Consider the following 25,765-nt stretch of genomic DNA (forward strand, 5'->3'; position numbering starts at 1 on the left):
GACAAGCAGGCCTAACAAAAACTATTCCTGAAGCTAGGATATGGGGAGCCTCAGAAATTCTATCCTTCCTATTCATATAAATGAGGACAAAAGGCACCACTCTTCCAACTCTGGAGATCCCTTCCCTCCCTCAGGGTATGACCCTCCACTTCATTTTTGGGGCATAACATCTTTATAGGACACAGGTAAAGTCCCAATACTAACAGGAGAACACTTAGGACTCTAACAGGCTTTCAAGAATGCGTTGGTAAGGGCCACTAAATCTGATTTTTCTCAGTCCTCTTTGTGGTCTAGGAGGACAGGCAAGGGTACAGGTTTTCAAGAATGCATTGGTAAGGGCCACTAAATCTGACCTTCCTCAGTCCTCTTTGTGGTCTAAGAGGAAAACTAGTGTTTCTGCTGCTGTGTCAGTGAGCACAACTATTCCGATCAGCAAGGTCCAGGGACCATTTTGGGTTCTTGGGCAAGAAGTGTTTCTGCTGCTGCGTCAGTGAGTACAACTATTCTGATCAGCAGGGTCCAGGGACTGTTGCAGGTTCCTGGGCAGGAGAGAAACAAACAAACCAAAACCATGGAGAGTTTTGTCTTTCAGATAGAAGACAATCAGGCATCAACAGGCTCACCCTTGAAATGTATCCTAAGCCATTGGGACCAATTTGACTCACAAAACCTGAAAAAGAGGTGGCTTATTTTTTTCTGCACTATGGCCTGGCCCCACTATTCTCTCTCTGTTGGGGAAAAATGGCCACCTGAGGGAAGTATAAATTACAAAGCTATCCTGCAGCTTGGCCTTTTCTGTAAGAGGAAAGGCAAATGGAGTGAAATACCCTATGTCCAAGCTTTCTTTTCATTGAAGGAGAATACACAACTATGCAAAGCTTGCAATTTACATCCCACAGGAGGACCTTTCAGCTTACCCCCATATCCTAGCCTCCCTATAGTTCCACTTCCTATTAATGATAAGCCTCCTCTAATCTCCCCTTCCCAGAAAGAAATAAGCAAAGAAATCTCCAAAGGTCTACAAAAACCCCCGGGCTATCGGTTATGTCCCCTTCAAGCTGTAGGGGAAGGGGAATTTGGCCCAACCTGGGTACATGGCCCCTTTTCCCTCTCTGATTTAAAGCAGATCAAGGCAGACCTGGGGAAGTTTTCAGATGATCCTGATAGGTACATAGATATCCTACAGTGTCTAGGACAAACCTTCGATCTCACTTGGAGAGATGTCATGCTATTGTTAGATCAAACCCTGGCGTTTAATGAAAAGAATGTGGCTTTAGCTGCAACCTGAGAGTTTGGAGATACCTAGTATCTTAGTCAAGTAAATGATAGAATGACAGCTAAAGAAAGGGACAAATTCCCTACTGGTCAGCAACCCAACCCCGGTAGGGATCCCCACTGGGACCTTGGCTCAGATCATGGGGACTGGAGTGATAAACATCTGTTGACCTGTGTTCTAGAAGGACTAAGGAGAATTAGGAAAAAGCCCATGAATTATTCAATGATGTCCACTATAACTCAAGGAAAGGAAGAAAATCCTTCTGCCTTCCTCAAGTGGCTACAGGAGGCCTTAAGAAAATATACTCCCCTGTCACCCAACTCACTAGAGGGTCAACTGATCTTAAAAGATAAGTTTATTACCCAATCAGCTGCAGATATCAGGAGAAAGCTCCAAAAGTGAGCCCTGGGCCCTGAACAAAATCTGGAGACAATATTAAACCTGGCAACCTCGGTGTTCTGTAACAGGTACCAAGAGGAACAGGCCCAAAAGGAAAAGTGAGATCAGAGAAAGGCTGCAGCCTTAGTCATGGCTCTCAGACAAACAAAGCTTGGTGGTTCAGAGAGGACAGAAAATGGAGCAGGGCAATCACCTGGTAGGGCTTGTTATCAGTGTGGTTTACAAGGACACTTTTAAAAGATTGTCCAATGAGAAACAAGCCGCCCCCCTCGCCCATGTCTGCTATGCCAAGGCAATCACTGGAAGGCACACTGCCCCAGAGTGCAATGGTTCTCTGGGCCAGAAGCCCCCAACCAGATGATCCAACAACAGGACTCAGGGTGCCCAGGGCAAGCGCCAGCTCATGTCATCACCCTCACTGAGCCCTGGGTATGTTTAACCATTGAGGGCCAGGAAATTGGCTTCCTCCTGGACACTGGTGTGGCCTTCTCAGTGTTAATCTCCTGTCCTGGATGACTGTCCTCAAGGTCCATTACCATCTGAGGAAACCTGGAACAGCCTGCAACCAGGTATTTCTCCCACCTCCTCAGTTGTAATTGGGAGACTTTGCTCTTTTCACATGCCTTTCTTGTTATGCCTGAAAGTCCCACACCCTTATTAGGGAGGGATATATTAATGAAAGCTGGAGCTATTATCTACATGAATATGGGAAACAAGTTACCCATTTATTGTCCCCTACTTGAGGGAATTAACCCTGAAGTCTGGGCACTGGAAGGACAATTTGGAAGGGCAAAAAATGCCTACCCAGTCCAAAGCAGGCTAAAAGACCCCGCCACTTTTCCTTATCAAAGGCAATATCCCTTAAGGCCTGAAGCTAATGAAGGATTACAGGATATTGTTAAACATTTAAAAGCTCAAGGCTCAGCAAGGAAAGGCAGCAGTCCCTGCAACAACCCAATTCTAGGAGTACGAAAACCAAACGGCCAGTGGAGACTAGTGCAAGATCTTATAGTCATCAATGAGGTAATTCCTCTATATCCAGTTGTACCCAACCCCTATACCCTGCTCTGTCAAATACCAGAGGTAGCAGAATGGTTCACTGTTCTGGACCTCAAGGATGCCTTCTTCTGTATTCCCCTGCACTCTGACTCCCAGTTTCTCTTTGCCTTTGAGGATCCCTCAGACCACATGTCCCAACTTACGTGGATGGTCTTGCCCCAAGGGCTTAGGGATAGCCCTCATCTGTTTGGTCAGGCACTGGCCCAAGATCTAGGCCAGTTCTCAAGTCCAAGCACTCTGTTCCTTCAGTACGTGGATGATTTACTTTTGGCTATCAGTTCGGAAGCCTCATGCCAGCAGGCTACTCTAGATCTCTTGAACTTTCTAGCTAATCAAGGGTACAAGGCGTCTAGGTCAAAGGCCCAGCTTTGCCTACAGCAGGTCAAATATCTAGGCCTAATCTTAGCCAGAGGGACCAGGGCCCTCAGCAAGGAATGAATACAGCCTATACTGGCTTATCCTCACCCTAAGACATTAAAACCGTTGTGGGCATTCCTTGGAATCACCGACTTTTGCCGACTATGGATCCCCAGATACAGCGAGATAGCCAGGCCCCTCTATACTCTAATCAAGGAGACACAGAGGGCAAATACTCATCTAGTAGAATGGGAACCAGGGGCAGAAACAGCCTTCAAAACCTTAAAGCAGGCCCTAGTACAAGCTCCAGCTTTAAGCCTTCCCACAGGACAAAACTCTTTATTTGTCACAGAGAGAGCAGGGATACCTCTTGGAGTCCTTACTCAGACTCGTGAGACAACCCCACAACCAGTGGTATACCTAAGCAAGGAAATTGATGTTGTGGCAAAAGGCTGGCCTCACTGTTTATGGGCAGTTGTGGCAGTGGCTGTCTTAGTGTCAGAGGCTATCAAAATAATACAAGGAAAAATTCTCACTGTCTGGACTACTCATGATGTAAATGGCATACTAGGTGCCAAAGGAAGTTTATGGCTATCAGACAACTGCCTACTTAGATATCAGGTGCTACTCCTTGAGGAACTGGTGCTTCAAATACATACATGCATAGCCACCAACCCTGCCACTTTTCTCCCAGAGGATGGGGAACCAATGTAGCATGACTGCCAATAAATTACAGTCCAGATTTATGCCACCTGAAATGAGCTCTTAGAAGTCCCCTTAGCTAATCCTGACCTTAACCTATATACCAATGGAAGTTCATTTGTGGAGAATGGGATATGAAGGGCAGGTTATGCCATAGTTAGTGATGTAACCATACTTGAAAGTAAGCCTCTTCCCACAGGGACCAGCGCCCACTTAGCAGAACTGCTGGCACTTACCCGAGCCTTAGAACTGGGAAAGGGAGAAAGAATAAATGTGTATACAAATAGTAAGTATGCTTATCTAATCCTACATGCCCATGCTGCAATATGGAAAGAAAGGGAGTTCCTAACCTCTGGGGGAACCCCCATTAAATACCACAAGGAAATTATGGAGTTATTGCGCTCAGTGCAAAAACCCAAGGCGGTGGCAGTCTTACACTGCCAAAGCCATCAGAAAGGTGAAGGACAAAAGGCAGAATGAAACCATCAGGCAGATGCTGAGGCCAAAATTGCTGCCAGGCGGAACCTCCCATTAGAAATACCTATGGAAGGACCCTTGGTATGGAACAAACCCTTCCAAGAGATTAAGCCTCAGTATTCCCTGACTGAAACAGAATGGGGACTTTCACAGGGGCATAGTTTTCTCTCCCCTCAGCGTGGTTAATGACAGAAGAAGGAAAGGTACTTATACCTGAAGCCAGCCAGTGGAAAATACTTAAAGCACTCCTCCAAACTTTTCATATGGGTATGAAAACACTAATCAAATGGCCAAATCCCTATTTACAGGGCCAAATCTCCTCTGGACAATCCGACAGGTAGTCAAAGCCTGTGAGGTGTGCCAAAGGAATAATCCCTTGGTCCATTGTAAGGCCACTTTGGGGGAACAAAGAATAGGTCACTATCCTGGAGAGGAGTGGCAGTTAGACTTCACCCATATGCCTAAGTCAAAGGATTTCAATACTTGTTGTTCTGTGTTGATACCTTTATAAATTGGATAGAAGCTTTCCCATGCAAGATAGAGAAGGCTCAGAAAGTGAGTAAAGTCCTGATTCATGAAATAATTCTTAGATTTGGGCTTCCCCAAAGCTTACAGAGTGACAATGGTCTGGCTTTTAAAGCCATGATAACTTAGGGAATTTCCAGGGTGCTAGGGATACAATATCACCTTCATTGCACCTGAAGGCCACAATCCTCAGGGAAGGTCAAGAAGGCAAATGAAACACTCAAGAGGCACTTAAGGAAACTAACACAAGAATCTCATCTCCCATGGCCTACTCTTTTGTCCATGGCCTTGTTGAGAATCCAAAATTCTCCTCACAAAATGGGGCTCAGTCCAGATGAAATGCTGTATGGATGGCCTTTTTTCACAAATGACTTCCTACTTGATCAGGAAATGGCCAACTTGGTCAAAGATATAACTTCTTTGGCAAAATATCAATGAAACCTTAAAAACCTACCTGAAGGATGTCACAGAGAAAAGGGAACAGAGTTGTTTCAACCAGGAGATCTAGTGTTGATCAAATATCTCACCTCTACCTCCCTATCTATGGCCTCTTTGTGGGAAGGACCATACTCAGTAATCCTCTCTAACCCCACTGCAGTTAAGGTGCAGGAGTGGAATCTTGGATTCACCACACCTGAGTTAATTTTGAACATCCCCTGAGGAATCTGCAGGACCATCAACTCAGCAGTCCCAAGATCAGCCAGACCAGCCTTGATACACCTGCGAACTGTTGGAGGACTTGCATCTCTTATTTTGGAAGGAAACATCCCAGACTAAAAAGGCTCCTACCACTGATCCTGAAGAAAAGCCCCTTCCTCCTTAAAAAAGATAAGTGAAAACCTACATAATCTTTAACCTTAACACCTCTTCTTGCCCCTTTAATGGAACCCTTTTACTATTTCTTCATATTATTAAGCAGCATACTAACCATACTCTTTGCAATAGGACTATATACTGTAGCTCCTGCTGGGATGAAAATCCTAATCACATCAACCTTCTTTCTATCTTCCTTCCTTCTGACAGCAATTTACTCCTACCTTTAACTTGGCCTGGATAAAATGATCTCATCTTCCAGAGCACCATCTTTACCTTCCTATTTACTCTTTGCCTATCTATCCCTCTTGCTTCCTTGGATACCTCATACAATCACCCCTCCCTTTCCACTAGCTCCTAATTATCTCTACAAGAATCTCAAATTAACCCACTCTTTGTTAAACCAGTCCAATCCTTCCCTGGCAAATGATTGTTCGCTTTGTATCTCTCTATCAACCTCTGCTTACGTTGCCACCCCCATTCCCACAAAAAAACTGGGTCTTTACCAACTTAACCTACCACCCTCATTATGAAGGAAAAGACCCTTTCCAACTTTTAAATATGCAATCATTAGCTGACTTCTCCATCTCTGATAGGACCAAGAATACCCTAACAGGACGTGCAATCCAACTTTAACGTTATTACATTTCCACCTCACCTATTACACAAGCAATGAAAAGCCCATACACAGCCCTGTAACTACAAATACCATCTTAACTTTCCAAGCCCCTGTATGCATCCAATGCAACCTGTTATCAGGCCTGCCCCTGGGGCACCTACTACCCCATCAGTATAATTACACCCTACAACTTCAAGCCCCAACTGATCATAGTAACTTCCAAGTCACTCAAGCAGCTCTATTCAGATGGACTGTCCACTTCTCAGGGCCCCAAAAAATCATCACCTCCTCCCTGCTTAACAAACAGTCCAGGTTTTGTAATGGCAAACACTCCCTGCATGACCATTCACCCCTGGACCCCCTGCAGCAGTTGCCCCACCACTAGTAAATGTCTTCTCATCCCCTTTCAATCACTCTCTTGAGTGGTTCCTAGTAGACACAAAACGGTTTTTTCTTCAGTGGGAAAATAGAACACAGGGAGCCACTCAGTTTGCTCCCAACACCCCTTTCCAGCCACTCACCAGAGCTACCTTGGCAAGTACTCTAGGAGTATGGGAAAATGAAAACAACAAACACACACCTTTTTAACATACGCAACCAGTTGTGTCTACCCAGCCAAGGTATATTCTTATGTGGAATGTCGACCTATATCTGCCTTCCCACTAACTGGACTGGCACCTGCACCTTAGTCTTCCTAAGTCCCAACATAAACATTGCCCCAGGAAATCAGACCGTAACATTACCCCTCAAAACTCAACTCCATCAGTGCAAAGCCATACAACTAATATCCCTACTTATAGGGTTAGGAATGGCTACTGCTATAGGAACCGGAATAGCCAGTTTGTCTTCTTCATTATCCTACTACCACATACTCTCAAAGAATTTCTCAGTTTACAAGAAATAACAAAATCTATCCTTACTCTACAATCTCAAATAGACTCTTTGGCAACAGTTAATCTCCAAAACCACTGAGGACTAGACCTCCTCACTGCTGAGAAAGGAGGACTCTGCACCTTCTTAGGGGAAGAGTGTTATTTTTACACTAACCAATCAGGAATAGTATGAGATGCTGTCCAGCATTTACAGGAAATGGCTTCTGAAATCAGACAATGCCTTTCAAACTCTTATACCAACCTCTGAAGTTAGGCAACATGGCTTCTCCCCTTTCTAGGTCCCATGGCAGCCATCTTGCTATTACTCGCCTTTGGGCCCTGTATTTTTAACCTCCTTGTCAAATTTGTTTCCTCTAGGATCAAAGCCATCAAGCTACAGATGGTCTTACAAATGGAACCCCAAATGAGCTCAACTAACAACTCCTACTGAGGACACCTGGACTGACCCACTGGCCCTTTCACTGGCCTAAAGAGTTCCCCTCTGGAGGACACTACAACTGCAGGGCCCCTTCTTTGCTCCTCTCCAGCAGGAAGTAGATAGAGTGGTCATCACCCAATTCCCAACAGCAGCTGGGGTGTCCTGTTTAGAGGGGGGATTGAGACATGAAGCTGGCTGGGCTTCTGGGTCAGGTAGGGACTTGGAGAACTTTTCTGTTTAGCTAAAGGATTGTAAACACACCAATCAGTGCTCTGTGTCTAGCTAAAGGTTTGTAAATGCACCAATCAGTACTCTGTAAAAACAGACCAATCAGCACTCTGTAAAATGGACAAATCAGCACTCTGTAAAATAGACCAGTAAGCAGGACATGGGCGGGGCCAAATAAGGGAATAAAAGCTGCCCACCTGAGCCAGCAGCGGCAACCTGCTCAGGTCCCCTTCCATGCTGTGGAAGCTTTGTTCTTTCGCTCTTCGCAATAAATCTTGCTGCTGCTCACTCTTTGGGTCCACACTACTTTTATGAGCTATAACACTCACTGCAAAGGTCTGCAACTTCACTCCTGAAGCCAGCAAGACCACAAACCCACCAGGAGGAATGAACAACTCCAGACACACCACCTTTAAGAGCTATAACACTCATTGTGAAGGTCTGCGGCTTCACTTCTGAAGTCAGCAAGACCATGAACCCACCAGAAGGAAGAAACTCTGGACACATCTGAACATCTGAAGGAACAAACTCTGGGCACAACATCTTTAAGAACTGTAGCACTCACCACGAGGGTCCGTGGCTTCATTCTTGAAGACAGCGAGACGAAGTACCCACTGGAAGGAACCAATTCCAGACACAAAAGCATACTAATAACACGGGGCCTTCAAACACTGCTCTCCCTGAAAGTGATGACTCTTAACTATCCTCACCAACTTTGCCCTGCCCCCTACCATCAATCTAGTAGGAGTAGTCTTCATAACTACAGCCTCATTCTCTTGATCTAATCATACCATCATGCTTATAAGGCTTAATATACTAATCGCAGCCCTTTACTCTCTGTATATGCTAATTATTACACAACGAGGTGTATTCACATATCATATTAACACTATCAAAACATCTTTTACTCGAGAAAAAACCCTAATACTTATACATCTTCTAACCCTCTTTCTACTATTACTAAACCCTAAGGTCATTTTGGGGTTTATATATTGTAGCTACAGTTTAATTAAAACATTAGTTTGTGGATCTAACAATTGAAGTCTATAACTTCTTATCTACCACTTATCTGCTTTTGCTAGTCCTAAACCCACAGCTATTTCCTTTACAACAGGCATAAATTATTTCTTCAGAGAAGTTCAATTTTCACGGCTATTCTGAATAAAACACATGGCTAATATAGCAGAGGACTTATTTAATAAAATCTCTAATAACAAACACGTCCCTTACCATTTACCTTCAGCCAAAAATTATAGCAAATGGCTATGAAATAAAGAAGGAACACAACATTTCAAACTATTGACAGTTTCTTATTCTGAATTTAACATGCAAAGACCTAAATCTTTCTCTACTCACAAAAGATATTATTTCATTCCACTATTTCTGACACTGACAGACTGGAAAAGGCAACAAAGCCTTTCAAAGTATTTTACTTTACAATGATCTCTTGTAACACTGTACCTCTAGGGATATACTTTATTCAAAAAATACAGGTGAATTTACTTACCTTCTGCAAGCCACTGAAGGACCATACTTACATTGGTTAAGGATTTGCTGACGTCCTTAATATCTATCTGTAGGATATTTCCAATCACTGGGAGAGGAGTGGGGCCAGGAGGGAGTTTTCCTCTCCCAGACCTCTGTCTGCATAGTGAAAGGAGAAGCAAACATGAGAGACAGAGCACAAGGACCACAAAAGGATCCATCGAAGCCTTCTCTTCTTGTTAAGACAACCGTGAGCTTGCACTCCAAGCCTTTTATAACACTCCATGCTAATTCAGTGTGTGCCTCTTTGATGGATAAAGTGACCAATCACCTAGGCCCACTATATGCTCCTTCTGAAAGGACTTTGACACACTGATAGAGATAAAAATAAAATGTCCTTTGGTCTTGTTCTCCTTCGTTCCAGTGCCCACTCTGTACATTCTGGTTTCATTGTACTTGGCTGAAGCCTAGGTATTGGTAATAATAAAAAAAATGTTAACCCAAGTGGTTCCAATGCACCATCATAATTGAGAGCACTGAAGTAAACAATCTGATGCAAAAACAATTACTCAAAATTCTGAATTCTTAGATTAATAACCAGTTGGGGATTTATGAGTTTGACGGAAATGGATGTATTCTATGCCTTATATATTTAAAAAGTATGTCAATGCTATATCAAAGATTAGGAGACTTTGTCCTTTATAATGAAATCCTTTATTTAATATAGCCTACTAAAAATGCAGCAGCCTAAACATGAAATAGCTAACATAACTCATATATCTTCAATAACCAAACATATATCAAGTAAATTAGCTTAGCAGATATAAACACCTTTACCATTTGACCCCCCAAAAAAACACGTGAAGGCAGGAATTGTTATTTTTTATTTTTCAAATGGGAAAAGGGAGACCCTGGGAGAACAGGGAGCCTGTTGGTGCCACACAGCTCATAGCTGGCAGAACTGGGATTTGAGCTGAGGTCTTCTGATGCCCATCATGGTGCATTATCTCTTACATCAGAGATGCCTTGAGAACAGAAGTCTCAAATTTGAAAAAAAATTGTTTGCTAAAACTTTGTTTTTAGCTGATCTCAGAGAATTTGGTGCTAAGGGCTTGAGAACCTAAGGCTTCTTGACCTCCTGGTCACCTCCAGACATGGCTGCTTTCTGTTGATTTTGGTCTCTCATTTTCAAAAAAAATGTAATAATGCAAAGCAAGCATAGGAAATTATGGGCAGAACAAGAGTTGTGAATCTAATAGAGGATGGGAGGTAGGGAAATCACTAAATGGACCCACAGCACAAAACCACCACAATGTATAGACCTTAACAGGAGCTGACATTTGAGTTGAGGGTCTAAATACAACCAGAAAGATACACATTACTAGATCACTAACGACAATACTTATCCAAAGCCATTTTCTTTAAATATATCATCATATTTGTTCTAAATTTCCTAGTGAGGTTATTTCCAGTTCTCTTATTAAGAAAAATTAAGTTATGTTAAGACACAATTGAACAGTGTTTCACTGGTCATTTTTAACAGGGATCCTAACCCCATTTAGAGAGAATTCTCACACCTCATAACCCTTTGGAATCTCTCAATTGCCTTTGCTTACAATAAAATTGACCCATCTCAGGAATGAGGAGGCTGAGCCTTGAAGATTCAGTACCGTAGCCAAGAACATGGTGTCAGCTGGTGCTAGAGCTGAGACTAGAATTCATAAGCCCTGCATCTTGAAGGTTTCATTTCAAACAAAACATTCAGTTCAATTGAGTCCACAGATATTTACTGATTGTGTACAATGGCTCAGTATTTTGTGATTCAGTCTAGTAAATGATTTTCAAAATAAACATTAATTTCATTAATAATTACAGCCCAAGTTGACTAGATTGGGGGTCAGAAGAGTTTGGTTTGATAACCTTTAGTACTTGGGTGAGTCCAAGGCCTTGGAGAACCCTTTATACAGGGCAAAGAAAAGCAATAACTTGGTCCCTGACTCACGTAACTCTAAACTCTAACAGAAATATACTACCTTATTTTGGGTAAAATAAGCTCGGTTGCTCTCTTTAGAATAATCATTTCATTCCTTGAGCGCTAGGTGTTCCAGCTCTGCTCCTCCTCTCTTCTGCTAAGTTGAGGCACCTCCCTAGATCTTTCAGTTTATACAATGAAAGAATTATAGATAATTTGAAGACAAAAGGGATCTCCGAGATCAATTATTCTAAACAGGAATTGATTTGTTTTTTTAAAAAATGAGCAATTGTTGACTCAGTGAGACAAAGTATCACAATGCCTCAGTATAAGACTTAGAATCACAGTTTTTCAACTCCCAGTTCAGTGACATATCACATCCCATCTCATAGAATTCTCATCTCAGTCCAAATGATCAGGGGAGTATCAACATTAAGCCCTCCACAGTCACTGGGTAATACAAACCTCAGCTTGACTAGAATGGTGGGTTAGAGTAGGCTTTAGAAAAATGTATTTCTTAACAGCAGTTTGGGGTTTCCAGCAACACTAAGTGGAAAGTACATAATTACCACATGCCTCTTTCCCTGCACTCACACACAGCCTCTCTCACAATCAAGAACTCTCATAGGTTACAATCAACGAACCAACACTGACACATCATCAACCAAAGCTCATAGTTTCTGTGGGGTTCATTCTTTGTGTTGTACATTCTATGGGATTTGACTAATGCATAATGACATGTATCCACCATTGTAGTATCATATAATATAGCTTTACTGCCCTTAAAACCCTCTGTGCTCTACCTGTTCACCCTGTCTTCCTCACGAGCCCTAGCAACAAATAATCTTTGCAGTGTCGGCATAGTTTTGCCTTTTCCAGAATGTCATATGTTTGGAATTATACAGTATATAGCCTTTTAAGATTTAACTTACTAATATGTATAAAATTTCTCCATGTCTTTTCATGGCTTGATAGTTCATTTCTTTTAACACTAAATAACATTTATTTTATAGATTTACCATGTTGTCTATTCATTTATCTATTGAAGAACATCTTGGTGATTTCTAATTTTTGACAATGATGAATAAAACTGCTATAAACATCCATGTGCAGATTTCTGTGTGGAAATATATTTTCAATTCATTTGGCAAATGCCAAGGAGCACAACTGCTAGATAATATAGTAAACATATTTTAGCTTTATTAGACACTGCCCAACTGTCTCCTGAAGTGTCTGTACCATTTTGCATTTCCACCAGCAATGACTAATAGTTCTCCTTGCTGCACATCCTTGCCAGCATTTGGTTCTATCAGTATTTTGAATTTTAGCCATTGTATAAGTGTGTAATAGTATGTCATTGGGGTCTTAGCTTGCAGGTCCTTAATGACATTTAATGATTAGCACTTTTCGTATATTTATTTGGCATCTGTATGTCTTCTTGTGTGAGGTGTCTCTTCAGACCCATTGCCCATTTTTTTAATCAAGTTGTCTGATTTCTAATTTTTGAGTTTTAAAAATTTTGGATAGCCATCATTTATCAGATATATCTTTTGAAAAATGTTTATCCCAGTCTGTGTCTTGTCATCTCATTCCCTTGATAGTGTCTTTTGTGGAGTAGAAGTTTTAAATTTTAATAAAGTCCAGCTTAGTTATTCTTTTATTTCATGGATTGTGCCTTCATTGTAGTATTTTAAAAACCATTGCCAGATCAAGGTAATCTTTATTTTCTCCTGCCTTATATTACCAGAGTTTCATAGTTTTGCATTTAATATTTAGATCTATATTTTTAGTTAACTTGCATTAAAGATGTAAGGTCTATTTCCAGATTCATTTTTCTGTATGTGAATCTCCAGTTACTCCATTAGTCTTTGTGGAAAAGACTATTTTTCCCCATTGAGTTGCCTTTGCTTTTTTTTCAAAGATCAGTTGGCTGTATTTCTGATGATCTATTTCAGGCTCTTTACTCATTTGCATGAATCTATTTGACTGTTTTTTCACAATTGCACACTGTCTTGATTACTGCAGCTTCATAATAAGTCTTGAAGTTGAATCGGGTAAGGTTAATCATTTGATTTTGTTCTTCTTAACATTGGCTGTTCTGGGTTTTTTGGTCCCTCCATATAAACTTTACAATCATACTGTAAATATCCAAAGATAAAAAATAATAAAAATAGAGGCCCCCCATTCCAAGATGGCCAAATAGGAACAGCTCTGGTCTGCAGCTCTTAGGGTGATTGATGCAGAAGATGGGTGATTTTTGCATTTCCAACTGAAGTATCTTGTTCATCTCATTGGGATGAGTTGGACAGTGGGTGTGGCTCATGTAGGGCAAGCCAAAACAGGGTAGGGCATTGCCTCACCCAGAAAGTGAAAGGGGTTGGGGGATTTCCCTTTTCTAGACAAGGGAAGCCGTGAGATACTGTACTGGGAAAATCAGGACACTGCCACCCAAATACTGTGCTTCCCCAATGGTCTTAGCAAATGGCACATCAGGAGATTCTATACTGTGCCTGGCTCAGCAGGTCCCACACCCATGAAGCCTTGCTCACTGCTAGCACAGCAGTCCAAGTTCGAACTGCGAGGTGGCAGTTTGGCTGGGGGAGGGGCATCCGCCATTGCTGAGGCTTGAGTGAATAAACAATGCAGCCAGGAAGCTCAAGCTGAGTGCAGACCGCCACAGCTCAAACAGGTCTGCCAGCCTCTGTAGACTCCACCTCTGGGGGCAGGGCATTGCTAAACAAATGGCAGCAGAAACTTCTGCAGACTTAAACGTCCCTGTCTGACAGCTTTGAAGACAGGAGTGGGTCTCCCAGCACAGTGTTTGAGCTCTGAGAACAGACAGACTGCCTCCTCAAGTGGGTCCCAGACCCCCATGTAGCCTAGCTGGGAGACAGCACCTAGTAGGGGCTGACTGACACCTCATACAGCCAGGTGCCCCTCTGAGATGAAGCTTCCAGAGGAAGCATAAGACAGCAATACTTGCTGTTCTACAATATTTGCTGTTCTGCAGCCTCTGCTGGTGATACCCAGGAAAACAGGGACTGGAGTGGACCTCTAGCAAACTCCAACAGACCTGCAGCTGAGGCACCTGACTGTTAAAAGGAAAACTAACAAACAGAAAGAACATCCACACCAAAACCCCATCTGTAGGTCACCATCATCAAAGAACAAAGGTAGATGAAACCACAAAGATGGGGAAAAACCAGAGCAGAAAAGTTGAAAGTTCTAAAAACCAGATGGCCTCTTCTCCTCCAAAGGATCACAGCTCCTTGCCAGCAATGGAACAAAGCTGCATGGAGAATAACTTTGATGAATTGACAGAGGTAGGCTTCAGAAAGTTGGTAATAACAAACTTCTCCAAGCTAAAGGAGGATGTTTGACCCACGGTAAGGAACCTAAAAACCTTGAAAAAAGATTAGATGAATGGCTAACTAGAATAAACAGTGTTGAGAAGACCTTAAATGACCTGATGGAGCTGAAAATTATGGCATGAGAACTATACGATGCATGCACAAACAACAGTAGCTGATTCGATCAACTGGAAGAAAGGGTATTAGTAATTGAAGATGAAATGAATGAAATGAAGCAAGAAGAGAAGTTTAGGGAAAAAAGAGTAAAAAGAAATGAACAAAGCCTCCAAGAAATATGGGACTATGTGAAAAGACCAAATCTACATCTGACTGCTGTACCTGAAAGGGACGGGGAGAATGTAACCAACCTGGAAAACACTCTTCAGGATATTATCCAGGAGAACTTCCCAACCTAGCAAGGCAGGCCAACATTCAAATTCAGGAAATACAGAGAACACCACAAAAATACTCCTAAAGAAGAGCAACCACAAGACACATAAATGTCAGATTCACCAAGGTTGAAATGAAGGAAAAAATGTTAAGGGCAGCCAGAGAGAAAGGTCAGGTTACCCCAAATGGAAGTCCATCAGACTAACAGTGGATCTCTTGGCAGAAACTCTACAAGCCAAAAGAGAGTGGGGGCCAATATTCAACATTCTTAAAGGAAAGAATTTTCGGCCGGGCGCAGTGGCTCACGCTTGTAATCCCAGCACTTTGGGAGGCCGAGGTGGGCAGATCATGAGGTCAGGAGATCGAGACCACGATGAAACTCCGTCTCTACTAAAAATACAAAAAACAAAAATTAGCCGGGTGTGGTGGTGGGCGCCTGTAGTCCCATCTACTAGGAGAGGCTGAGGCAGGAGAATGGCGTGAATCCAGGAGGCGGAGCTTGCAGTGAGCCGAGATTGTGCCACTGCACTCCAGCCTGGGTGACAGAGCGAGACTCCATCTCAAAAAAAAAAAAAAAATTTTTCAACTCAGAATTTCATTACAGACAAGCAAATGTTGAGAGATTTTCTCACCACCAGGCCTGCCTTAAAAAGCTCCTGAAGGAAGCACTAAACATGGAAAGGAACAACTGGTACCAGCCACAAAAACATGCCAAATTGTAAACATCATTGATGTGAGGAAGAAGCTGCATCAACTAACAGGCAAAATAACCAGCTAACATCATAATGACAGGATCAAATTCACACATAACAATATTAAACTTAAATGTAAATGGGCTACAAGGGAATTTACAGATTCAATGCCATCCCCATCAAGCTACCAATGACCTTCTTCACAGAATTGGAAAAAACTACTTTAAAGTTCATATGGAACCAAAAAAGAGCCCGCATTGCCAAGTCAATCCTAAGCCAAAAGAACAAAGCTGGAGGCATCGTGCTACCTGACTTCAAACTATACTATAATGCTACAGTAACCAAAACAGCATGGTACTGGTACCAAAACAGAGATATAGACCAATGGAACAGAACAGAGGCCTCAGAAATAATGCCACATATCTACAACTATCTGATCTTTGACAAACCTGACAAAAACAAGCAATGGGGAAAGGATTCCCTATTTAATAAATGGTGCTGGGAAAACTGGCTAGCCGTATGTAGAAAGCTAAAACTGGATCCCTTCCTTACACCTTATACAAAAATTAATTCAAGATGGATTAAAGACTTACATGTTAGACCTAAAAACCATAAAAACCCTAGAAGAAAACCTAGGCAATACCATTCAGGAAATAGGCATGGGCAAGGACTTCATGTCTAAAACACCAAAAGCAATGGCAACAAAAGCCAAAATTGACAAATGGGATCTAATTAAACTAAAGAGCTTCTGCACAGCAAAAGAAACCACCATCAGAGTGAACAGGCAATCTACAGAATGAGAGAAAATTTTTGCAGCCTACTCATCTGACTAAGGGCTAATATCCAGAATCTACAATGAACTCAAACAAATTTACAAGAAAAAAACAAACAACCCCATCAAAAAGTGGGGAAAGGACATGAACAGACACTTCTCAAAAGAAGACACTTATGCAGCCAAAAAACACATGAAAAAATGCTCATCATCACTGGCCATCAGAGAAATGCAAATCAAAACCACAATGAGATACCATCTCACACCAGTTAGAATGGCCATCATTAAAAAGTCAGGAAACAACAGGTGCTGGAGAGGATGTGGAGAAATAGGAACACTTTTACACTGTTGGTGGGACTGCAAACTAGTTCAACCATTGTGGAAGTCGGTGTGGTGATTCCTCAGGATCTAGAACTAGAAATACCATTTGACCCAGCCATCCCATTATGGGTATATACCCAAAGGATTATAAATCATGCTGCTATAAAGACACATGCACACGTATGTTTATTGCGGCACTATTCACAATAGCAAAGACTTAGAACCAACCCAAATGTCCAACTATGATAGACTGAATTAAGAAAATGTGGCACATATACACCATGGAATACTATGCAGCCATAAAAAATGATGAGTTCATGTCCTTTGTAGGGACATGGATGAAGCTGGAAACCATCATTCTCAGCAAATTATCAGAAAGACAAAAAACCAAACACTGAATGTTCTCACTCATAGGTGGGAATTGAACAATGAGAACACATGGACACAGGAAGGGGAACATCACACACCGGGGACTGTTGTGGGGAGGGGGGAGGAGGGGAGGGATAGCATTAGGAGATATACCTAATGTTAAATGACGAGTTAATGGGTGCAGCACACCAACATGGCACATGTATACATATGTAACAAACCTGCACGTTGTGCACATGTACCCTAAAACTTAAAGTATAATAATAAAAAAATGTAAATGGGCTAAATGCCCCAATTAAAAGACACAGCCTTGCAAATTGGATAAACACAGAAGCACAAAATAAAGGGATGGAGGAATATCTACCAAGGAAATGGAAAGCAAAACAAAGCAGGTGTTGCGATGCTAGTCTCTGATAAAACAGACTTTAAACCAACGAAGATCAAAAGTGACAAAGAAGACCATTACATAATGGTAAAGGGATCAATTCAACAAGAAGAGCTAACTATCCTAAATATATATGCACCCAATACAGGAGCACCCAGATTCATAAAGCAAGTCCTTAGAGACCTACAAAAAGGCTTAGACTCCCACACAATAATAATGGGAGAGTTTAACACCCCACTGTCAATATTAGACAGATCAATGAGACAGAAGGTTAACAAGGATATCCAGGAATTGAACTCAGCTCTTCACCAAGTGAACCTAATAGACATCTACAGAACTGTCCACCCTAAATCAACAGAATATACATTCCTCTCAGCACCGTATCGCAGTTATTCCAAAATTACCACATAGTTGGAAGTAAAGCAATCCTCAGCAAATGTAAAAGAACAGAAATCACAACAAACTGTCTTTCAGACCACAGTGCAATCAAATTAGAACACAGGATTAAGAAACCCTAAAACTTAAAGTATAATAAAATAAAATAAAATAAACTCACTCAAAACTGCACAACTACATGAAAACTGAACAACCTGCTCCTGAATGACTACTGGGTAAATAACAAAATGAAGGCAGAAATAAAGGTGTTCTTTGAAACAAATGAGAACAAAGACAAGACATACCAGAATCTCTGGGACACATTTAAAGCAGTATGTAGAGGGAAATTTATTGCAATAAATGCCCACAAGGGAAAGCAGGAAAGATCTAAAATCGACACTCTAACATCACAATTAAAAGAAGGCTAATCAGAAACCCAAATAATGCAATCGTTTGCCTTTATCTACCTATGACATGAGCCCCACTCCCCACTTTGAGTTGTCCCATCTTTCCAGACCAAATGAATGCAAATCTCACATATATTGACTGATGTCTCATGTCTCCCTAAAATGTTTAAAACTAAGCTGCTCCCTGACCAATTTGACCACATGTTATCAGGATCTCCTGAAGTTGTGTCATGGGTGTGTCCTTAATCTTAGGAAAATAAGCTTCCTAAATTGACTGAGACTTGTCTCAGATATTTTGAGTTCACAAACTAAGGTAAGATATGATAAAGGTTAAAAAAATGTATCAACAAAATATCAATGTTAATAAGGAGATAAAAACCTGAAATTAAACCAAAAAGAAATTCTGGAGCTTAAAAGTATGATAACTGAGATTAAAAATTCACTAGATGGATTCGAAAGCAGATTTGAGCAGGCAGAAGAAAGAATCAGAGACCATGAAGATAGATAGGTCAGTGGAAATTATCAAGCCTAATGAACAGACTGAAAAAAAATTAAAGAAAATTAAATAGCGCCTAAGGGATCTGTGAGACCCCATCAAGCAGACCAAGACGTGCATTATGGAAATCCAAGGATGAAAACAGATAGACAGAATATTTGAAGAAACAATGGCTTAAAACAACCCAAATTTGATGATAGTCATGAAGATAAACATTAAGGAGGCTCAGGAAACTCCAATAAATATATCCTCAGAGACTCACATCAAGACACATTATAACTTAACTTTCAAAAGACAATGACAGAGATTCTGAAAGCAACTAGAGACAATTTTCACCACTATATCATTAAGCTTTTTCCAAAGCACTAGAAGGCAAAGAATAATATTTTTTTATTTTTCAAATGGGGAAAGGGAGATCTATCTAGTGTCACATATCTCATTATATGGCAGAACTCAGATTTGAATGGAGATCTTATGATTTGCATTGTGGTACATTATTGCTTATACCACGGCTGCCTCAAGAGCAATTTTAGCAAAACAAAACAAACTCCAAAGTCATTAGTTTCCATGAATGCATACTCTAGTAACTCTGCTCCTTCATCAAAAAAGTCATCACATCAAATAGAAGGTTATTTCACTCCAAGGAGACAAAGGTCATAGGTGTTCAAGAGAATGGAAAAAACATATGGTTCTCCTCTCTCCATTACTGCAGAAGTAAAACGTGCTCAGAATAACCAATGGAAGAGCCAATCTCAAAGAATTTAGTAGAGAACACTTGAGAAATTATGGCTTCTCCCACTTCTTAGTCACCTCCAGACATAGCTGTATCCGTAATTTTTTTGCCCTGTCATTGTCAGAAATAATAGAATAAAGTAATGCATACCAAGAAAGGAAGCTGATGGAACAGCAACAACAAGTGCTTCAGTGGTATATAGGAGGTAGGTATACTATTAAACAGACACACAGTACAGAATGACCACAATGTACAAAACTGAATGGAAAACTACATTTTTGGTTATGAGGATCACCAGGCATATCTTGAAGACATTGTGTGTTCAATTCCAGACCACCACAATAATGCAAATATTTCAATAGAGTAGGACACATGAATTTTTTGGTTTCCCAGTATGTATAAAAGTTATGTTTACACTATACTGTAGGTTAAGTATGCAATAGCATTACATCTAAAAAGTGTACATAACTTAATTTTAAAATACTTTATGGCTACAAAATGCTAATGATCATTAGAGTCTTCAGCAGGTCATAATCTTGTTGCTAGTGTAGGGTCTTACCTCAGTGTTGATGGCTGCTGACTAATCATGGTAGTGCTTGCTGAATTTTTGAGTGGCTGTAAAAATTTCTTAAAATGAGACAATGATGAAGCTTGCCACATTGACTCTTCCTTTCATGAAAGATTTTTCTATTACATGTGATGCTCTTTGATAACATTTCACCCACAATAAGACTTCTTCTGAAATTGGAATCAATCCTCTGAAATCCTGCTTCTTCCCCAACAAAATTTATATAATATTTTAAATCCTTTTTTTGTCATTTTAACAATGTTCAACAGTAGTAGATTCACTGTCAAGGAAACAATTTCATTGCTCATCTGTAAGAAGCAACTCCTCATCCAGTAGAGTTTGATCATAAGATTGCAGCAATTTAGTCATATTTTCAAGCTCTATTTCTAATTTTCTTGCTATTTCCACCACATCTGCATGCATTTACTTTTTTTTTTTTTTTTTGAGATGGAGTCTTGCTCTGTCGCTCAGGCTGGAGTGCAGTGGCGCGATCTCAGCTCACTGCAAGCTCCACCTCCCGGGTTCACGCCATTCTCCTGCCTCAGCCTCCTGAGCCGCTGGGACTACAGGCATCCACCATCACACCTGGATAATTTTTTGTAAATGTTTTTAGTAGAGACAGGGTTTCACCGTGTTAGTCAGGATGGTCTTGATCTCCTGACCTCGTGATCCGCCCGCCTCAGCCTCCCAAAGTGCTGGGATTACAGGTGTGAGCCACTACGCCTGGCCTGCATTTACTTTCTTTACTGAAGTCTTGAAACCTGCCTAGTCATCTATGAGGGTTGGAATCAATTTCTTCCAATTCATGTTAATACTGATAGTTTGAATCCTCCCATGAATTACAAATGTTCTTAATCTTTTTCAAAAGGTTTTTAATTTAGTTTGCACACATTAATTAGAGGAATGACTATCTCTAGCAGGTGTAGCCTTCTGAACTGTACATATCAAATAAGACTTACACATTGAAATTACTACTTGATTCATGACTGAAGAATAAATGTTGTGTTGTCAGTAACGAAAACAACTCCTGATACATCTCCATCAGAGATCATGGGTGCCATGATTAGCTGCATTGTCAAGGAGCAGTAATATTTTCAAAAGAATTTTTTTCTGAGTGGTAGATCTCAAAAGTGGTCTTAAGATATTCAGTAAATTATGATGCAAACAGATGTGCTGTCATCCAGACTTTATTGCTGTTTTTTCTTGAAAAAATTTTTGAAGTATTCCCTCAAATACGTTTTCCATGTTGTTTACTTTATCTTCTCTCACAGGAATGCCAATAATTCATAGGTTTGGTTGTTAGACATAATCACATATTTCACAAAGCCTTTCTTCATTTTTTAAAATTCTTTTTCTTTATTTCTATCTGACTGGGTTAGTTCAAAAGACTGGTCTTCAGATCCTGAAATTCTTTCTTCGGCTTGGTCTACTCTATTGATAAATTTTTCCATTGTATTCTGAAATTCTTTAAGTGAATTTTTCAATTCCAGAATTCTGATTGATTTTTTAAAGATGTGTATCTTTTTCTTCATTTCCCAGATGGCTTTAGTAGTTTTTTTGTGTTGATTTTCAATCTTGTCTTGAATTTCATTGATCTTCCTTGCAATCTATATTTTGAATTCTTTATATGTCATTTCTGAGTTCCCATTTTGCTTAGGGTTCATTTCTGGGGTGCTAGCATGATCTTTTGGTGCTTTACAACACTCAGATATTTCATGGTATCAGAATTATCATGATGGTTCCTTCTCATTTGGAGAGGCTGGCACTTTTAATTTTTGAAATTATTTTTCTGTGGACAGAATTTTTCTTTTCTTATTATTTTTTTCTTTTCCTTTATTCTTCCCTCCCTTCCTATGGGGTGTGACTCTAGAGTATATTGGGTAAGGTCTTTTGGCTTTTCTTCTACAGCCCTAAGCCCACTGTCAGCAGATTTTATATTAAACTGTCTGACTCAACTTACAAGCAAGTAGATGGCACTTACAGGTAAGAACCAGCTGTAGCACAAGCAGATGGGTATGTAGTGGATCTTTGTTTACTGTGAGATGTTCTCTGTTGTTTAAGGTGATAGGCTGGACATTGGAGTACCCAGTTCCCTGAGCTTCCTGTTCTGTGTGGATGCAGGGCCACAGCTGGGCAAAGCTGGCTTGCCCATAAATACCTCAGTGATGAGCACAGGCATGGGATTTGATGAGTATGGCTGAGAGGAGCTCCTGGTAAGATTCACTGATGTCTCTGTGAAGGGCAACTGGGCTGCACCAGCTCTGTGTCCAAGATAGGCAGAAACATAATGCTTCTCTCTCACACTCACACACAAAAATTGAAATAATATCAAGCATCTTCTCTGACTACAATGGAATAAAACTAGAAATTGGCCAGGTGCAGTGGCTCATGCCTGTAATCCCAGCACTTTGGGAGGCTGAGGTGAGCAGATCACCTGAGGTCGGGAATTTGTCACCAGTCTGACCAACATAGAGAAACTCTGTCTCTACTAAAAATACAAAAATTAGCCAGGCATGGTGGTGCATGCCTGTAATCCCAGCTACTCAGGAGGCTGAGGGAGGAAAATCACTTGAACTCAGGAGGCAGAGGTTGTGGTGAGCCGAGATTGTGCCACTGCACTCCAGCCTGGGCAACAAGAGCAAAACTCTATCTCAAAAAACAAAACAAAACAAAAACTAGAAATCAATAACAAGAAATTTTGGAAACTATGCAAATACATGGAAATTAAACAATACACTCCTGAATGACCAGTGGGTCAATGAAGAATTAAGAAGAAAATTGAAAAAATTCTTGAAAAAAATAATAATGGAAACATAACATACAAAAACCTATGGAATGCAGCAAGACAAGTACAAAGAGGGAGTTTACAGCTGTAACTGCTTGCATCACAAACAGGAAAAACTTCAGATAAGCAATCTAATGATGCATCTTAACAAATAAGTAAAGCAAGAGCAAACCAAACCCAACATTAGTAGAAAAAAAGAAATCACAAAGGTCAGAGCAGAAATAAAATTGAAATTTAAAAACAATACAAAAGATCAATGAAACAAGACATTTGTTTTTTGAAAAGTTAAACAAAATTAACAAAGCCTTTTTTCTGATTAAGAAAAAAGGAGAGAAAATACAAATAAATAAAATCAGAGATGAAAAAGGAGACATTACAACTGATACTTCAGAAATTCAAAGGATTATTAGTGGCTACTATGAGCAACTACATGCCAATAAATCAGAAAATCTAGAAGAAATTGACAATTTTCTAGACATATACAACCTACCAAGATTGAACCATGAAGAAATCCAAAACCTGAGCAGACTACTAACAAGTAACAAGATCAAAGCCTTAAGAAAAAAATCTCTCAGTTAAGAAAATCCAGGACCTAATGGCTTCACTGCTGAATTCTACCAAACATTTAAAGAAGAATAATACGAATCCTACTTAAACTATTCCAAAAAATAGAGGAGGAGGAAATACTTCCAAACTCATTCCACAAGGCCAGTATTACCCTGACACTAAAATCAGAACCAGACAAAAAAAAGAAAATTACAGGCTAACATCTCTGATAAATATTGATGCAAATATCCTCAACAAAATATTAGCAAACCAAAATTAACAATACATTAGAAAGATCATGTATCATGACTAAGTGGGATTTACCACTGGGATGCAAGGATGGTTTAATATACACAAATTAGTCAATGTGACATACCAATAGAATGAAGGATAAGAACAATATGATTATTTTAGTTGATGCTGAAAAAGCATTTGATACAACTCGATATCACTGCATGATAAAAGCCCTCAAAAAACTGGGGATAGAAGAAACATGACTCAACGTAATAAAAGCCATATATGATAGACCCACTGTTAGTATCATACTGAATGGGGAAAACTGAAAGCCTTTCCTCTATGACCTGGAAGATGACAAAGATGCCCACTGTCACCACTGTTATTCAACATAGTATTGGAAGTCCTAGCTGGAGCAATCAGAAAACAGAAAGATATAAATGGCATCCAAATTGGAAAGGAAGAAGTCAATTTACTCTTGTTTGCAGAAGATATAATCTTATATTTGGAAAAGTCTAAAAACTTCCCAAGAAAACTATTAGAACTGACAAATTCAGTAAAGTTGCAGGATACAAAATCAACACACAAAAATCAGTAGCATTTCTATATGCCAACGATGAGCAATCTGAAAAAGAAATAGAGGCAGTAATTCCATTACAATAGCTACACGCAAAATAAAATATCTAGGAATAATTTAACCAAAGATCTCTACAATAAAAACTATATAACATTGATAAAAGAAATTGAAGGGTACACCAAAAAATGGAAAGATATTCCATGTTGATGGATTGGAAGAATTAATATTGTTAAAATGTCCATACTATCCTAAGCACTCCACATATTCAATGCAATCCCTATCAAAACACCAATAACATTCTTCACAGAAATAGAAAAAAATTCTATAAATTATAGGGAACCACAAAAGACCCAGAATAGCCAAAGCTATCCAAAGCAAAAAGAACAAAACTGAAGGAATCACATTACCTCACTTCAAATTATACTACAGAGCTATAGTAATCAGAACAGCATGATTCTGGCATTAAAACATATACATAGACCAAGGGAACAGAATGGAGAACCCAGAAATAAATCCACACACCTACAATGAACTCATTTATCACAAAAGTGCCAAAAACATACACTAGGGGAAGGATATTTTCTTCAATAAATGGTGCTGGGAAAACTGGACATATATATGCAGAAAAATGAAACTAGACCCCTATCTCTCAACATATACAAAAATCAAATTAAAATAAATTGAAGACTTAAATCTAAGACTTCAAACTATGAAACTACTAAAAGAAAGTATCTGGGAAACTCTCCAGGACATTGGTCTTGGCAAACATTTCTTGAGTAATACCTCAAAAGAACAGACAACCAAAGCAAAAATGGACAAATGGGATCATATCAAGTTTAAAAAGATTCTGTGAAGCAAACATTCAACGAATTAAAGCAACAATCCACAGAATTGGAGAAAATATTTACACACTATCCATCTAATAAAGGATTAATAACCAGAACATCTAAGGAGCTCAGAGAACTGAATATGAGAAAGCCTAATAATTGTATTTTTAAATGGGCCAAAGATTTGAATAGAAATTTCTTGGAAGAAGACATACAAATGGCAAATAGATATATGAAAAATACTCAACATCATTAATCATCACAGAATGCAAATCAAAACTACAATGAGATATCATCTCAACCCACTTAAAATGGCTTTTATCCAAAAGATAGGCAACAATTGATGCTGGCAAGGATGTGGATAAAGGAGAACCCTTGTACATTGTTGGTGGGCATGTAAATTAGTACAATCTCTATGGAAAACGTTTTAGCAACCTAGTATGGAGGTTCCTCAAAAACTAAAAATAGAACTACCATATTATTCAGCAATCCCACTGCTAGATATATACTCAAAAGAAAGAAAATCAGTATATTGAAGAGACACCTGCACTCCCATGTTTATTGCAGCACTATTCATAATAGCCAAGATTTGGAGTGTGTTCAACAGATAAATGGATAAAAAGAATATGGTACATTTATACAATAGAATATTATTCAGCCATAAAAAAGAATGGCATCCTGTCATTTGCAACAACATGGATATAACTGGAAGATA

At 39.9% G+C, this 25,765-nt stretch overlaps 1 protein-coding gene across 2 annotated transcripts in view; it reads right to left on the bottom strand.

The window, feature by feature from the left end:
- Positions 1 to 9,497, bottom strand: part of LOC116457271 (cytochrome P450 2C19) — a 55,322-nt gene extending 45,825 nt beyond the window's left edge. Inside the window, exon 1 of one of the 2 annotated variants that reach the window (XM_032136346.1) lies at positions 9,305 to 9,497. In XM_032136346.1, coding sequence (XP_031992237.1) covers positions 9,305 to 9,472 — 168 coding nt within the window. In that variant the 5' untranslated portion in view covers positions 9,473 to 9,497. The remainder of the gene's footprint in view (positions 1 to 9,304) is intronic. The other variant, XM_032136355.1, reaches the window with a different exon arrangement.
- Positions 9,498 to 25,765: the final 16,268 nt, after the last annotated feature.

This window comes from Hylobates moloch, unplaced genomic scaffold (assembly GCF_009828535.3).
Source record: "Hylobates moloch isolate HMO894 unplaced genomic scaffold, HMol_V3 SCAFFOLD_3, whole genome shotgun sequence".
In the NCBI taxonomy this organism is placed as follows: domain Eukaryota; kingdom Metazoa; phylum Chordata; class Mammalia; order Primates; family Hylobatidae; genus Hylobates; species Hylobates moloch.